Below are 14,721 nucleotides of genomic sequence, written 5' to 3' on the forward strand. Positions count from 1 at the left end.
GATTAAAAAAAAAAACATATATCACCAAATTATTTCATCAATTAAATTAATTGTCACTAGTCAAAATGGCTTCTTTTCTTTGAAAAAAAGAAGAAAAAAACCATAGAGAAAAAAGAAGCGTGGCTGGGTGCCACCACGAAGATTTCAATAGCTCACGTCCCACCTTATAAAACAACCAATCACACCATTAAACTCTCATCTAAACATGATTAGCACGTCTCTGAATAATTATACTTCTTCTTAAGCCCGTAATCAAGGGGAATTTTGTTATGACGTTACTTTCTTTTTCGTTGTTTTGAAATTTTAAATAAAAATTGCAAGGAATGGTCATAACTAAATTTTCAATAATTTAGGTCCAAATGTTTTGCAAAAAAAATATTTTTTGTGGTGATGAGTATTTTTCCTAGAAATATTAGTGAAAATATTTTTTATGAAAAACATTTTCCTAAACATAAGTTATTTTTTGTTATTTAGATGTATTAAGAAAAATATATATTATTTTTTATTCATGATTTTTGAATGATGATAATAGACAATAACATTGTAGTATTTATGATAATAATAATAGTAGTTAATATAATGATAGCACCGATAATAATTATGGTTGTAGTATTACATATTTGTGACACTAATAATAATAAAATGATGATTATTTTAATAATAAGTTTACTGTGGTGATCGCGATGATGATGATTGTTGTTATAATGATAATAATATTTTAAAAATATATGAAATAATGATAAGATTATGGTTAGATTGATAATAAGATGGAGATACCAGTGAAAAGTGATGGTGAGATAGTGATAAAATAATTATTATATTAGTAATAAGATGGTGGTTGTAGTAGTGGTGGAGGACTATAATGTAGCGGTGGTGGTGGTGGTGGTGTTTGATGAATATTATGAGTTTAGATTTTTTTTCTAAATTAATTCTGTTTAGGGTTGATTGACAAGTACTTTCTATTTATTTATTTTTTAATATTTGTTTTCCATTGAAAAATAAAGAAAAGTATTTTCATAAAATATATTTTTCACAAATCAAAAGGAATCTTAATATTAAAAAAATATATGTATCCAATATTTATTTTACATTAATTAATAAAATGTAAACGAGTTGTACCTCAACTAGCATGACATTAGTGTGCAATCTCTCTAGAATGTAGGTAAGTTTTATATTTTGTATTTTTTTGATTATGTAACATGAGAAAAGGGCATTATGGTAATATAGAATCATTAGCGAGCAAGGGGCTTAGAGCGAGCAGAAGCCGAAGACAATGATTGAAGACAACAGAGGAAACTGTTTAACAACGTGAGGTGTGAGAGAACTCTCATTGAATGTAGGTCCCACTCTCTTACAGAGTCACAACCCACAGGTGGGTGTGTCCCCTCGATGACGTGGCACGACCAAGCAACATGATTGGTGTCACGTTGGAGCCCAACAAACATTAAAATGCACCCCACTTACACCACGTACACCAACCGCTCGTGAGCTGTCACAACGTGCGTTGAGGATTACTGGTTTCCTGATGATGATTAGATGATATGGGCCGTTGGATTAACAATTCAATCATTTACCACATTTTGGGACCCACTGATTTTCTTGGAGATTTGTAGTCTAGTTTATTACAGGATTTTGTGGGTGGTACGTTGCATTCTTGGAGCAAGGCTGGCCTGCTGCCTTCGGCGCTTTTGTTCTGTTCTGTTGGGTTTTTTTTTTTTTATTTAAATGTGGTTAAGGTTAATTTTTAAAATATTTTTTATTTAAAAATATATATTTTTTATTTTTAAAATATATTTTTAATATTAAAATATCAAAAAATTTTAAAAATATAAAAAATTAATTTAAAATTCAAAAGTATAGTTACATTGCAATGTCAAAAACAACCTTCATAAAAAATAAATAATGCCATGAAAGTAATGAGATAATGCGTGACATTCTATTAATAATTTTTTGTGATTTATTTTTTTAATAAATAAATAAATATAAATAGAAAAGATAAATTTCATTTAAAAATATTATCATAATTTTTTATGGATCATTGATTTTATTTTTTTCTGTTCTTTGTGTTTGTCTATCTATGTAAAATGAACTCCATAAAGTAACTAAAAAAGCACTAATTACACTGTAAATAGTAAATACTATAAAATCTTTCAGTTTACCCTTTGCACCTCCCACAAGCCTCACTTTTTTGTCTTTCGATATTTTAAGTCACCAGTAGTGAATTTATCGATTATAACTCAATTGTTATTAAATATTAGGAGTTTAACTTAGATTACACCATTTGTATCTATGATTAATCCATTATATTTTAACTCTGACCATAGCTTTCAGACCCAGTTCGGTGACCGACTTGATCTAAAGTTCGGATCCTAAATTTTGACCGAGTCACCGGGTATTTCATATCAATTTTTTTTTTATGTTGGGCGTGAGTAATTTGTTTAAAAACAAATAGAAGAAAATCTTTGAAACCAAAAAAATGTATCCATGTCTTTGTACAACATGTAATGGATTCATGTGCGAATGTTGAGGATTGTGATTAACTGAGATTGAGAGGATTCATGTTGGTGTGCGAATAGTATGATCCACCAATAATGCTCATATATCGTATTAATTGCGACTGTCCTTATGTTATGATCATATTTGGGTCATTGGTGAGCTTCTGTAGCATGAAAAAATCTCAAGTATCATTTTCAAGAATTTATTTATTTTTGTGTTTAAAAAGTATTTTAGAAATTTTTGAGTTTTTTTTGTTTGTTTAAGTTAATTTTTTTTTATATAATTTTGGATCGTCTCGATATGCTGTTATCAAAAATATATATTTTTAAAAATAAAAAATATTATTTTGATACATTTCTAAATAAAAAATACTTTAAAAAACCACTTTATCACAATCTCAAACACTACCTAATTAACATAAAATACATATATAGAATACCAAATGGCTACCAATAATAATAGTAAACAATATACAAATGCAACCATCTAGTAGATGACCTAGTAGTAAGAATTTGGGACTAAGGGGTTTGCTTCTCATTTGGTCTCAGGTTCGAGCTCTGTAGTTGCTAATATGATGGCCACTGGAGGCTTACATGGTTGTTAACTTCAGGGCCCGTGAGATTAGTCGAGGTGCGTGCAAGTTGACCCAGACACCCACGTTAATAAATAATAAAAAAAACAATTTACAAATGCAAAATCAAATTGGAATTTAAGGTAGTAACCACAATAAGATTTCCTGAAATATGATCAAAGGAGGATAAATTCTGAAGTGTTTATCTTAAACTCGAAGAATTAATAACTTTAAGGAGAGAAATTATCATATGAATTGGATTTCCATAGGTTAAGCAGCACACTAATCATTATAAATCAAATTCATCATTATTTATTATCACAAAAGAGAATCATTATACAATCGTTAATTGCAACGTTGAGCACCAGCACACATCATGGGGTCGCCCTGGAATTCTTCTCTGATCTCCGAAAAGCAAGATAATTTGAATGATATTCTTTTATTTCTAGAGATTTGCACCAAATAATTCATTTGACACATTCAAACTTCAATACCTTCTTCCCCCCAGCTGGCAAATTGACACTGTGCTAGAAGTTCAAACTAGGTCTAAACATTTTTCTTTGCTTTAGTCCCCCCTTAATTGAGGAAGTAGAGGCTAAAGACTTGGATTAGGGAGCTTCCCCAATCTATTAACTCAGCATTTCAATGAACTTTTTGCTCCAAAAGTACTAAAATAATGTTTGGAAACGTGAATGAAATCACGTTTTTTAAAAATTTAAATTTGTTTTAAATTATTTTTTTATGTTTTTATATCGTTTTGATATGCTAATATTAAAAATAATTTTTTAAAATAAAAAAAATATTATTTTAATATATTTCTAAAAAAATAAACACTTTAAATTATCTTACTATATGTTCAATTATTATACTTCTAAACACCCCTGACGCAACCGCGCCCTAGTTTTCCTCAGATGAACAGGAAAGGAAAAAGAAAAAGGGAGAAGAAAGACCGGTGATTTCTCCTTCCAGAAGCATCCCTGCTCATCAAACTTTCTATGAACATCGACAGCATTGGATCCGCAACCAGATAAATCCTCCAGCTCTTGGAAAAGACTAATCATTCCATGCATATTTCCACAACTTTATTCTCGAGAGGTTCTTGAATTATTTGATTTGATTTTATTTAGTGATGTGACATGTATTGTACTTTATTTATTTTTTTCGAAATAATTGAGCTCATAATCCATCCTAATCCTGATTTTATTTATTAAATACATATTAATGACAAATGAAATTAAATGTGATAACTCTTTTGAAGTTTTTTAATGCTTGCCTTGCATTTCAAAACACGGGTATGGACGTGCATGTATGTATACCTTAAAGCTCAAGGTATTTTCGTGTCAATTTTCATACTGTAGAACCAAATCTATTTCCAATCAAATCTTACTACAATCGCAACAAATTTTCAAAATCTTATGAAATTCATAACTCAGATGTATTATTAGGAGTAATTACAAAAAAACCTTTTAAGATTTGATCGTTTTTTCAATTTCTTAATATTTAATGATAAGTAAAAATAAAATTTTAAAAATCAAGAGACAGTTGCAGATCATAATATTTAATCTTGAAAGATGAGATATTTACTCGGTTATGTTTTCTATATTTATTTATTAAAATAATTTTTTTTATTCAAGCAAATGATAATAGAAATAGAAACATAAATGAAATTGATTGAATAAAATAAAAGAGAAAAAAACACTACGCAAGGCTGCCACTACAAGATTTAACAGTTTTACCGACGGAATTTTTCCGTCGGTGTAAGACACATATTCCATCGGTAATTATATTACCGACGGAATCAAAGACGGAAATGATCCGTCGGTGAATCGTTCGTCGGTAATGTTTTGTCCGTCGGTAAATCCGTTGGTAATAGAATTACCGACGGATTTACTGACGGAACAGACGTGTCAGTAATAATTTTTTTATTACCAACGGAATTAGCGAAGGATTTACCGACGGAATTACCGACGGAATTTCCGTCGGTAATTATTGAAAAACATTTTAAAAAAAATTCATTTTATAAAATTATAAAATAATTAAATTAACATAAATTAACACTGTATAATATATACTCAAAATGCTTGGAAAAAAGAATAAGAAAATCAATTCAAACAAATTTGCAACAAATAAATAAATAAAATAAAAAAATAAATTCAACTAAAAAATTAATTCATATGAAAAAAATGAAGTTGCAATTGCTAAAAATTTAAAAATCCTATAAATAAATCTACTAAAAATTGATCTCATATGAAAAAAAAAATCTCACAACAACATTTATACAATTATTAAAAACAAAAAAAAATTAAAAATAAAATAAAAAACAAATATAGTGAAAAAAATCATGAAAAAGGAAGAAAAAAGAAAAATCTTACCTTAATGTAGTTGCAAGTGAAGCTAAGGAGAGAAAAAAAAATTTCATTAAGCATATTAATTAAAAAAAAAACTAAGAGGATAAAAGAAGAAAGAAGAAGAAGACATACCCAAGCATGGAGGAAAAGAGAAGGAGATGAGGAGAGAAAAGAAGAGAAAGAAATAGATAAGAAATGATGTTTTTTACATAAAGTGAAGAAGAAGAAGAAGACATACCTTGATGATGTTTTTTACATATAGTGAAGAAGAAGAAGAAGAAGAAGAAGAACAAGAAGAAGTAGAAGAACAAGAAGAAGAAGAACAAGAATAAGAAACGGCTCTGTCTCTTGTGAAATAAGGGCATTCAGGTTTTTTATTGGGACGATTTACCGACGGATAATTAAATATTAATATTTTTTAATTATTCCGTCGGTAATTCCATCGGTAATATTTAATTTAAAATTTTAATTTCGTAAAATTTTTTCAGAAACCGCCAAAAATTTACCGACGATTTTTCAATCCGTCGGTGATTCCGTCTGTAATATTTAAATGAAAATTTTAAATTAATTGAATTTTTTCAGAAAACCGCCAAATAACACCGACGACTTTTCGGTGATTCCCTTTGTAATTAACATGATGAACAGTGTTCACAATTTACCAACAAATTTACCGACGGAATTACCGACAGAAAAAATTCCGTCGGTAATTCCGTTGGTAAAAATGACACGTCATTATTTTTTTTTGCTTTGTTTTAATTTTTTTTCCCACGGTAATTCCCTCGGTATATACCGAGGGAATATTTCCGTCGGTAAAATCCCTCGGAAATTTACCGACGGAAATATTCCCTCGATATTTCCGTTTGTATTTATCAATTTTCTGGTAGTGTGCACATATTAGAAATATCATTTCAAAATATTTTTTTTATTTTAAAAAATAAAGTTCATCCATACAAAAAATAAAAAAATATAGATGAATAAAAAAACTCTTCAAACTTAATTGTATAACTAAAATAATAATTATCATTTAAAAGAGACTCTTTAAATAAAATGAAAGAGAGAAATGATATTAATTTAAATATAAATTAAAAAATTTAAAGAAAAAACCATAAAAAATCATTAATGTTTTACAAAAATAGAAAAAAAAAAACTAATGGCCAACCTGCCTAACCTATTTTTTCAGGGCCCACACACGGGCCTGCCCTGGCAGACTCGCATGATTGGGCCCTTAATTTTTTTTGTTTGCAACTTGGGCAGACGACATGTCATCCGCCCTAAATTTTTTTAAAGAAAAGAGATTAGATGACGCATCATCAAATGAAACCATTTGACACAAATATCATCTGTTTTGGTGGTTTAAATAGGTGTCAACAAAACATTTTTCTCTCTACCACCGAAATCCGGTCGCCTCTCTCTCTCTCTCTCCTCTCTCAACTAGGGACTAAAAAATAACAAAAATAAACTTTTATACCAAAATTGATTTGGAAAAATATTGAGGTATTGAAATTGTATAATTTGCATGATTTTTAAAGTTGAAGGATCAAAGTGTATCTTTTGCAAAACTTATGGCACGCCACCCATGTTTGACATCTTTTTCATTTCGGTCCCTCTTCTTTCAATCTTACCCTTTCATAAGAAATTAAAATCAATTGGTCTTCGATTAAGACTAAATCACCAGAAGAAAAAAAAATTTGAAGATCAAATGAAAAAAATAAAAATTTTGCATAACCCATTCACAATAATACGTGAGAAGATAAACAGTGGAGTCTTGCACAACAAAAAACCCACAACCTTTAAAGTTATATTTAATTGAAAATAATTTATTTTCTGATTACGTTTGATGCCATACATTCCAATCCACTTCTTAATCATCCCCATGACTTGATATTGATACCAACCCCTCAACTTTGTGGAGGAAAAAACACATTACTGTGCAAATCATTGGTTTCTAACAGTACCATTATCCTTTCGTTCTCTGAATATTATCCTAACTAAATGGCCTCTTTACTGGCCCAAATTCATCCCTTCTTGCAGTATTGGCAGTAATTATGTTCGGTAGAATGTCAAGGAATATAAACTAAGAACGAAATGGACATCCTCTTAATTGAGTTGAGTGTATAAAATTGCAAGGAAAATATGTTTGTTTTAAGGAGGTTTTTTGGAGTGTCTAGAGTGTGGAAGTGATTACTTTTTAAAATATTTTTTATTTTTAAAAATTATTTTTGATATTAACCCGCCGCTCGGTGGAAATTATATTTCAAAGCGGCTCGTGCGACTCTTTCATCATGAGAGCTTGGCCAACGACACGTGCTTTCGGGAAGATCCCTACTGCATGTTGGCAATCGGATGGCAGATGCACATGTTGCAAAATGATAAAAAAATATTTTTAAATTTTTTAGAAATATTGTTTGAAACATAATTTGTAATCCCAGTTTGCATCTATATTGAAATGAAATGTACACTGCATACATCTGGTCATACACCTTTGAGTTTTAAAAATTTCCTTTCACATATCATACAGCTACAAGACGTGTGGTCTATTTTTCAATACAAATCTATCAAGTTAAATAAATTATTTATTTCCAGAAGAAAAACCTCACCACCATGTTAATAAACTGATAGTGCCTCCCTAAATCCAATGCCAAAATTATTACCCTGTAAACCATTCTTTCCCAGTTCAGCATTGCCTTTTTGCATCATGGCCACAAATTCATTGAAATCTATGCGACCATCCTGTAAACACAAAGCAAACGCAAAATCAGTTGAACCTGCCATGTTTCGAAGCATTGAACCAGCAATATAGCACCCAGAAAGAAAAATACAGTAAAATCAAAATGTTTTTGGAGATTGGAATGGTTTCTACCATCAATGGAAACAGCTTCATAATAAAGAAGTACTCACCTTATCTTGATCAACTTCTCGAATCATTTCTTCTAAGTGAACATCATCCATACCAAATTCGTTACAGGCTTGTTGGAGTTCATCTATAGTGATATAGCCACTGTTATCTTTGTCAAAATATGAGAAGGCTGCAAATAGACGATCTTCCCTTTCTACTTTGTTTAAATGTAATGTGGCAGCTATGAACTCCTTGTAATCTATTGTGCCACTGTTATCAACATCTGCCTGCAATTTTGAAACAAACATAGATGTCAAGATTTACAGAAGCAGCTGCATAAAACCAGTACTTCAACATTCCTTCTAATTCTTGCAAGACCGTATTGAATTTCCGAATGTGGAGGATTGAGTTCGATAGTGAATCAAAATCTTGATCCTTGAGGTATGCAAGGTCTAAGGTTAGACAAAAATATGCTCGCAGCTGATACATTTAGGGGGCATTTTGACAATGATATTCTGTCAGCAATTTGAACTAGCCAATGACACTTGTTGAGGTTGCAAGGCATAAACAAGCTATCAAAACCAATGACATAGAGACGTTATGACTAAGTGCCACAGCAGTACTTCAATCATGTGAATAGAAGTTAAGAAATTGTAGGAGGGAGTCCCATAATTCAATTTTATGTCAAGGATTGACCGAGATTTTCATGTGTGTACTTCAGAATTCTTAGATAGTTTTGGATGATCTTACTGCTCGCAGTAGAGAATAAATCTCAGCCTCAGAGAGATTAGCACCGAATCTTCTCAGTCCCACTTTGAGTTCTTCGAAAGTAATCTGACCACTATTGTCTGTGTCTATCATCTTAAATATCTCTTTCAATCCAGCAATTTCTTCTTCAGACACGTTCTCAGCAATGATCTACAGAAAATAGACGTTAAGTCAAGAAGAGGAACATGCACTCTTCGTTTACAATAATATTACACAATTTGTGAGTGAAGAAAACTTCGATTCCTTGAGGACAACTAAGTGTGGAATTCAACAAGTGAGGATATAATTGCCAGACTTACTCTAAGAGCCATTTTCTTAATCTTGTTCATTGCAGAAAACTGCTTCAAGGAACTTAAGACTGCAGGATCTAGAGGCTTGTCTGGAGCCACCCCGTCATCATGAACCCAAGGATGACCTGCAGGGAACCAAAATATGCGTTCAGCAGTGGCATATATAACAGAGCTTTAACATTATAGCAAATGAAAGCCCAAGAAAATATTTCTGCTGAGATGATAGTAGACAATAAATTGAATGAACATAAATGACAAGTTTAAACAGCTGATCACATGAATCAAAAGCCATCTTATCTAGAGGTGCCAAATTAGGCCTGGAACTGAAATGCGGTAACGAACCAGGTGAAAGTTCAGCTCAACCAGGTTATTCAATCTAAATAAATCACAAATGTTCAAGCTCATCGATATATTTCTATCTGAAAGCTAATTGCATGCAATTTGGCATCCTAACTAATAACTTTCAGCAATCTAGACTCATCATTTCTATGATATATGAAGTAAATATATGGTATACCTCATGCCATCTAATGCCAAGGGTCTTGACCAACTATGAATCCTATGAGTTCACAAGTCTCATATTTCAGTGATAAAATCTGGATGGAGGGAAGGAGACTAGTTGAACAAATGTATCACAACTTACAAAGAACTTCGTGGGCAGTAAGTCTCTTCTTAGGGTCCCTGACAAGCATTCTCCTGACTAAATCTTTTGCGCTTGCAGAGATATTAGGCCAGGGATCTGATGTGAAATCCAGATCACCATGCAAAACCTCCTCAAATATATCATGCTCCTTTTCTATGTCATCATCAAAGAAAGCATAAGAACTGGAAGTCAAATTGCTGAAAATATTATGCATATATCCTAGAAGTAACAGACATTAGAAAACTCTTACCAGCCCAAAATGGAGGTACCCCACATAAGAGAATGTAAACTATCACTCCAGCACTCCAAACATCTGCTTCTGGACCATAGCGCTTGCGCAATACTTCAGGTGCAACATAGTATGGGCTTCCAACCACATCGTTAAAAATCTCCCCTGCAATATAGGACTGGCAATATTCAACTTGATATAGCAGATCATTTTAGATGAGATCCTATGATTAACGCTATATATCATCACCAAAAAAAAAAAATATCTGTGCAGGAAAAAACATAGGGATTATCTGTTAAAAGGATCAGGATCTTGAGTCCTTTATAGTATTTGTTATTCTAAGAATCTAAGTGGCAATAGATGGTATTCAAGTGTGCTTATTATGGACTTCATTTGTTGTTCGTAGAACATGGGAAAAATATTAATGCTCAACTTTTCCTCTAGTGTTTGAATGAATGACTTGTGGGAAACTCATGGAAATTAATGCAGTATGCATAATTGGAAGGTGATGATGCGAATAGTTAAGCAAGTGATATGATCTCAAAAGAAGGAAAGCTACTGAAAGTCAGAAACATACCAGGTTTGAAGAATACTGATAATCCAAAATCTATTGCCTTAAGAGGTGAATCCTCACTCTCGTTGACAAAGAGAAAGTTCTCAGGCTTGAGATCCCGATGCATGACCCCTAAGGAATGGCAGGCTTCTATAACACCAACTATAGTCCTAGTGAGCTGAGCTGCTTTTCTTTCTGTATAATGTCCTCGCTTGATAATCCTATCAAAGAGCTCACCACCAGCGCATAATTCCATCACAACATGAACTGCCACTTCATCCTCGTAAGCTCCTTTGATAGAGACAACATTAGGGTGCCCTGCCAAGTGATGCATTATCTGAATTTCCCTCCTTACATCAACCACATCATCTGATGTCAATAACTTCCTTTTTGAGATCGACTTGCAGGCATACTCTTTTCCAGTTGCTTTCTCCGCACATAGAAAAATTGTCCCAAATTGGCCATGTCCAAGCTTCCTCCCCAAGTTGTAGTACTCCCTCAAATGACCGGTTCTTGTCTTCAACACTGAATCTACCTGAAGCCCTGCACTTGGTGTCCTCTTAACAAGAGGCTTGTTTGGTCCTGTGGGCACTGCTGGTTTTTTCTCTTCCTTGTCACTTGCTGGCTGGGCTGGCTTACTCTCCTCCTTAACCTTCATCACAATCTCTGATGGTTTAGCGGCCCCTTCCTTGGGACTTGCCGGTAATGTTACTTGTTTAGTCTCTTCCTTGACTATCTTCATTTGTTCCGGAGGTTTCCTTTGAGCATGGACAGGAAGTTCTTGCACTTTAGTCAAGGACAATCCTTCCCCATTTTCTCTCTTACTATGAATGATCGAGCCATCCGTCGATCGAGACCAACGAATCGAAGAGGAAATTGTTTGAAAAAGACCATCCTTCGAAAACCTTGATCCAATACAATTACTATTCCCCATATTAAGTTCTCTATCATATAACAAAACCCCACTTCTTTACTCCCTAAAGTGTGTGTGATTTTGAAGTGAACAAGATCAAAATGACGCCTCAACTGATCACCAATAAACTCTTTCAATTACTAACTAATGATATCAACCCAACAGAGTATTTCTTCTTCAAGCATAACCAAACGAGAAACACTTGACACGAAACCTTGATTCCACCAACTCCCTCTAACTCAAATGTATGCAAAACACAAGAGTCAACCCCAGAAAAAAAAAAGCACCAGAGCCTCCCTTGCAAAAACCCTGAACACTGCAATCTATATATATTATAACCTTGTCCCTCACAAATACACTGGACAGTTTCTAGAATTTCAAGTCCAATGAATGAATAGTATTACATGAAAAACGATTCAATAAATAGGGTCATGAAAGCCCGCCATTAAAAAAAAAGAGAGACGCCAGAGAAGCAGAAATTCAACAACAAGACAGAGTCTACGTGCGTGTTGTGTGTTGGAAGATTGGTTTTACCAGGTCTTCACTAGCTTTGAGAAAGATGTTCGAGTTGACATACACATAAATATATATTTATAGTAGTACATTGTTGAGGGTTCTTTCCCTTCATTGTTTTTTTTTTTTTGACAGAAATGGAGAGGAAGGTGTATGGAAAGAAGGAAATACCGGTTTTCCTGTTTCAAAATCTGCATATAAAATAACGCGTTCAATGGGCCAGACTATGGTGTAGGTAGCGTAGTGTATAGTTTGAGTTTGAGATGGTGGGTCCTTTGTGAAATTGATGGTTGAGATTGATATTTTTCTCAATTTTTTTTAAAAAAAACTTCTTGGAAACTTTGGTGAATGTGATTCTTGTATTTGTCCAAGGGCTGTGCAGCTGGACATTCTGGATTTCAGTAGGGCCGACTATGAATTGGAAACGACGTAGTTAGAAGAAAGTTACTAAGGAATAAGGAATGAGATAGTTTTGAAAAGTATTGGAATAATAGTATAGTCTTGAATAGTTTAAATACAAACCGTGATTCTGAATTAAAGTTTTAATATAACTACTATTTATAATAGTGATTCTTTAATAATTGCTATTCATAATAACAATTACATAATACAATTGCAATATTAAATATTGTGGAATGTATGAAGAAATCTTATTTTTAAAGAAGTGCATTCTGATTCTTAAGAATTATTTCTTCATGCAACCCACAATGATTCAGAATCGCAGTTTTATTATGTAATTGTATGAAGAAATCTTATTTAATAATTATGATTTAGAATAATAATTCTTAAAAATCAGAATGCACTTCTTTAAAAATAAGAAATCATAATTATTAAATAATTATTATTTAAAATAATAGTTTAAATACAAATTGTAATTCTGAATCACAATTTTAATATAACTGCTATTTATAATAGTGATTCTTTAACAATTGCTATTCAGAATAGCAATTACATAATAAAACTGCGATTCTGAATCATTGTGGGTTGCATGAAGAAATTTTATTTTTAGAGAGGTGCATTCTGTAATTTATAAGGAGGAATACGTGGGTTGGTATCTGAGTATAACATATTGAATTATTACATCAAACCCAACACAAGTTTCTCCATGTGAGGAGATGAAATATGAGCTATATGCACGTCAGACTCAAAATGAAGCAAGTATTTGTTACTTTTTATAGGTTTCGACAAAACCATTGCATTTTATTTATGGATTCATAATTTCTATTTGCTTCATATTAGGTTGGGCAATTGTTACATGATGATCGACGTATAGCGGCTAATCTTCATGATCATGATGATGATGGACTTACTCATTATTATGTATATTTTTTGTTCGAAACTTGTCGCACTACACTTGACCTGTTAAGAGAGACATTGAGCCTAGATAATGTTGTCTCAAAGGATAAGACCATACAGATAAGTGAAAGTTGTGATATTGATGAAGCTGGTCAATCCACCAGTTATCGTATAGGATATAGATAGACTCAGATGTATTATTATGTTGTATATGATTATATTGTGTTCTTTTTTTAGTTAAGAGTTATTTTTATTTTTATTACTTTTGTAATATTGTTTTAGCTAATTATCATGTTGATTTTAAAGTTGTCTTACATATTATGCATTTTAATACTTAATTTAATAAGAATGATTTAAAATCGTTAATTAACATGTGAATAAGTTATTTAAATTTCAAATCACCCATTAACAACTTAAAAAATACACATTAATAAAAATAATATTTAAAAAACACAAGTATTAATTTGAAATTATAATTAACAAATAATTTTTTTTGTTAAAATATCACACTTTCAATTATGAGTTTGAGATTTGGTAATTTAAAGTTTTGTTTAGACTTTAATTATAGTAATTTAGATTTTGTTTTATATAAAATTTAAAGTTATGCTACAACACAATCACTTTTATCATTAACAGTTAGTTAATATAAATACTAATAACAATTATTTACAACTATTATTTGTTATTAATTAAAACCATTTTTTTCAATAAGAATCCTAAAATCTTTCATCAAATTTCATAAAAGACCCTACCTTGACAAAGTAAATCAAATATTACAAACGTCATCTCTGACTTGGTCTAGACCTGTTACGGTAGACCTCCCCCCTCCTCCCTATAGTTTACAAGCAAGCAGTCATGATGATTACTTGATAATGGTTTAGAAAATAAGATGAAAGGACAAACAATTGGTCACATCATAGCTTTGTTGCTTGCCTTATCAAGAGGTCTTTCCACCATTTAAGCCCAGAAAAAGAAGAGTCAGTGCTCATCAATTCCACGAGTTTTCGGTATCCACATTAGTTTTCCCATTGGCCAAAGCACGGATGCTGGTGTGATAATAACTAATAAGCATTATGCAGTCATTAAAATCCTGTATCGGAGAAGACTGCACACGTTATTTCAGCAGCACAACCTCCACCATATTGATTTCAAACAAAACGTGCGAAAGTCTCCAGTCAAAGACCCCATGATCAAAATTTTCTCCTAGCCTGATTTGATATCCCTCCAATACTCAACAAGGAGCAAGGTCGGAGGTGGAAGACTCC

At 32.0% G+C, this 14,721-nt stretch overlaps 1 protein-coding gene across 2 annotated transcripts; it reads right to left on the reverse strand.

The window, feature by feature from the left end:
• Nucleotides 1–7,896: 7,896 nt before the first annotated feature.
• Nucleotides 7,897–12,276, reverse strand: LOC7469926 (calcium-dependent protein kinase 26). Of its 2 annotated transcripts, XM_002323328.4 has the most exons (7): nucleotides 10,759–12,276; nucleotides 10,203–10,346; nucleotides 9,953–10,105; nucleotides 9,319–9,434; nucleotides 9,002–9,169; nucleotides 8,314–8,538; nucleotides 7,897–8,145 (listed from the first exon to the last, which is right to left on the reverse strand). In XM_002323328.4, exons 1-7 carry the CDS (start codon nucleotides 11,666–11,668, stop codon nucleotides 8,020–8,022), a joined length of 1,842 nt encoding a protein of 613 aa, XP_002323364.2. In that variant the 5' UTR covers nucleotides 11,669–12,276; the 3' UTR covers nucleotides 7,897–8,019. The 2 variants fall into 2 exon arrangements, with proteins under 2 accessions (XP_002323364.2, XP_024443865.1); XM_024588097.2 differs by lacking the exon at nucleotides 9,953–10,105 and having other exon boundaries at nucleotides 10,759–12,242.
• Nucleotides 12,277–14,721: the final 2,445 nt, after the last annotated feature.

This window comes from Populus trichocarpa, chromosome 16 (assembly GCF_000002775.5).
Source record: "Populus trichocarpa isolate Nisqually-1 chromosome 16, P.trichocarpa_v4.1, whole genome shotgun sequence".
NCBI lineage: Eukaryota > Viridiplantae > Streptophyta > Magnoliopsida > Malpighiales > Salicaceae > Populus > Populus trichocarpa.

Coding starts and splice junctions, on each gene's coding strand:
- LOC7469926 (XM_002323328.4), bottom strand. CDS start 11,668: ATGGGGAATAGTAATTGTATTGGATCAAGGTTTTCGAAGGATGGTCTT. Junction 10,106..10,202: donor GGTACCTCCATTTTGGGCTG/GTAAGAGTTTTC, acceptor ATGATGACATAG/AAAAGGAGCATGATATATTT. Junction 9,170..9,318: donor TTAAGAAAATGGCTCTTAGA/GTAAGTCTGGCA, acceptor TATTTTCTGTAG/ATCATTGCTGAGAACGTGTC.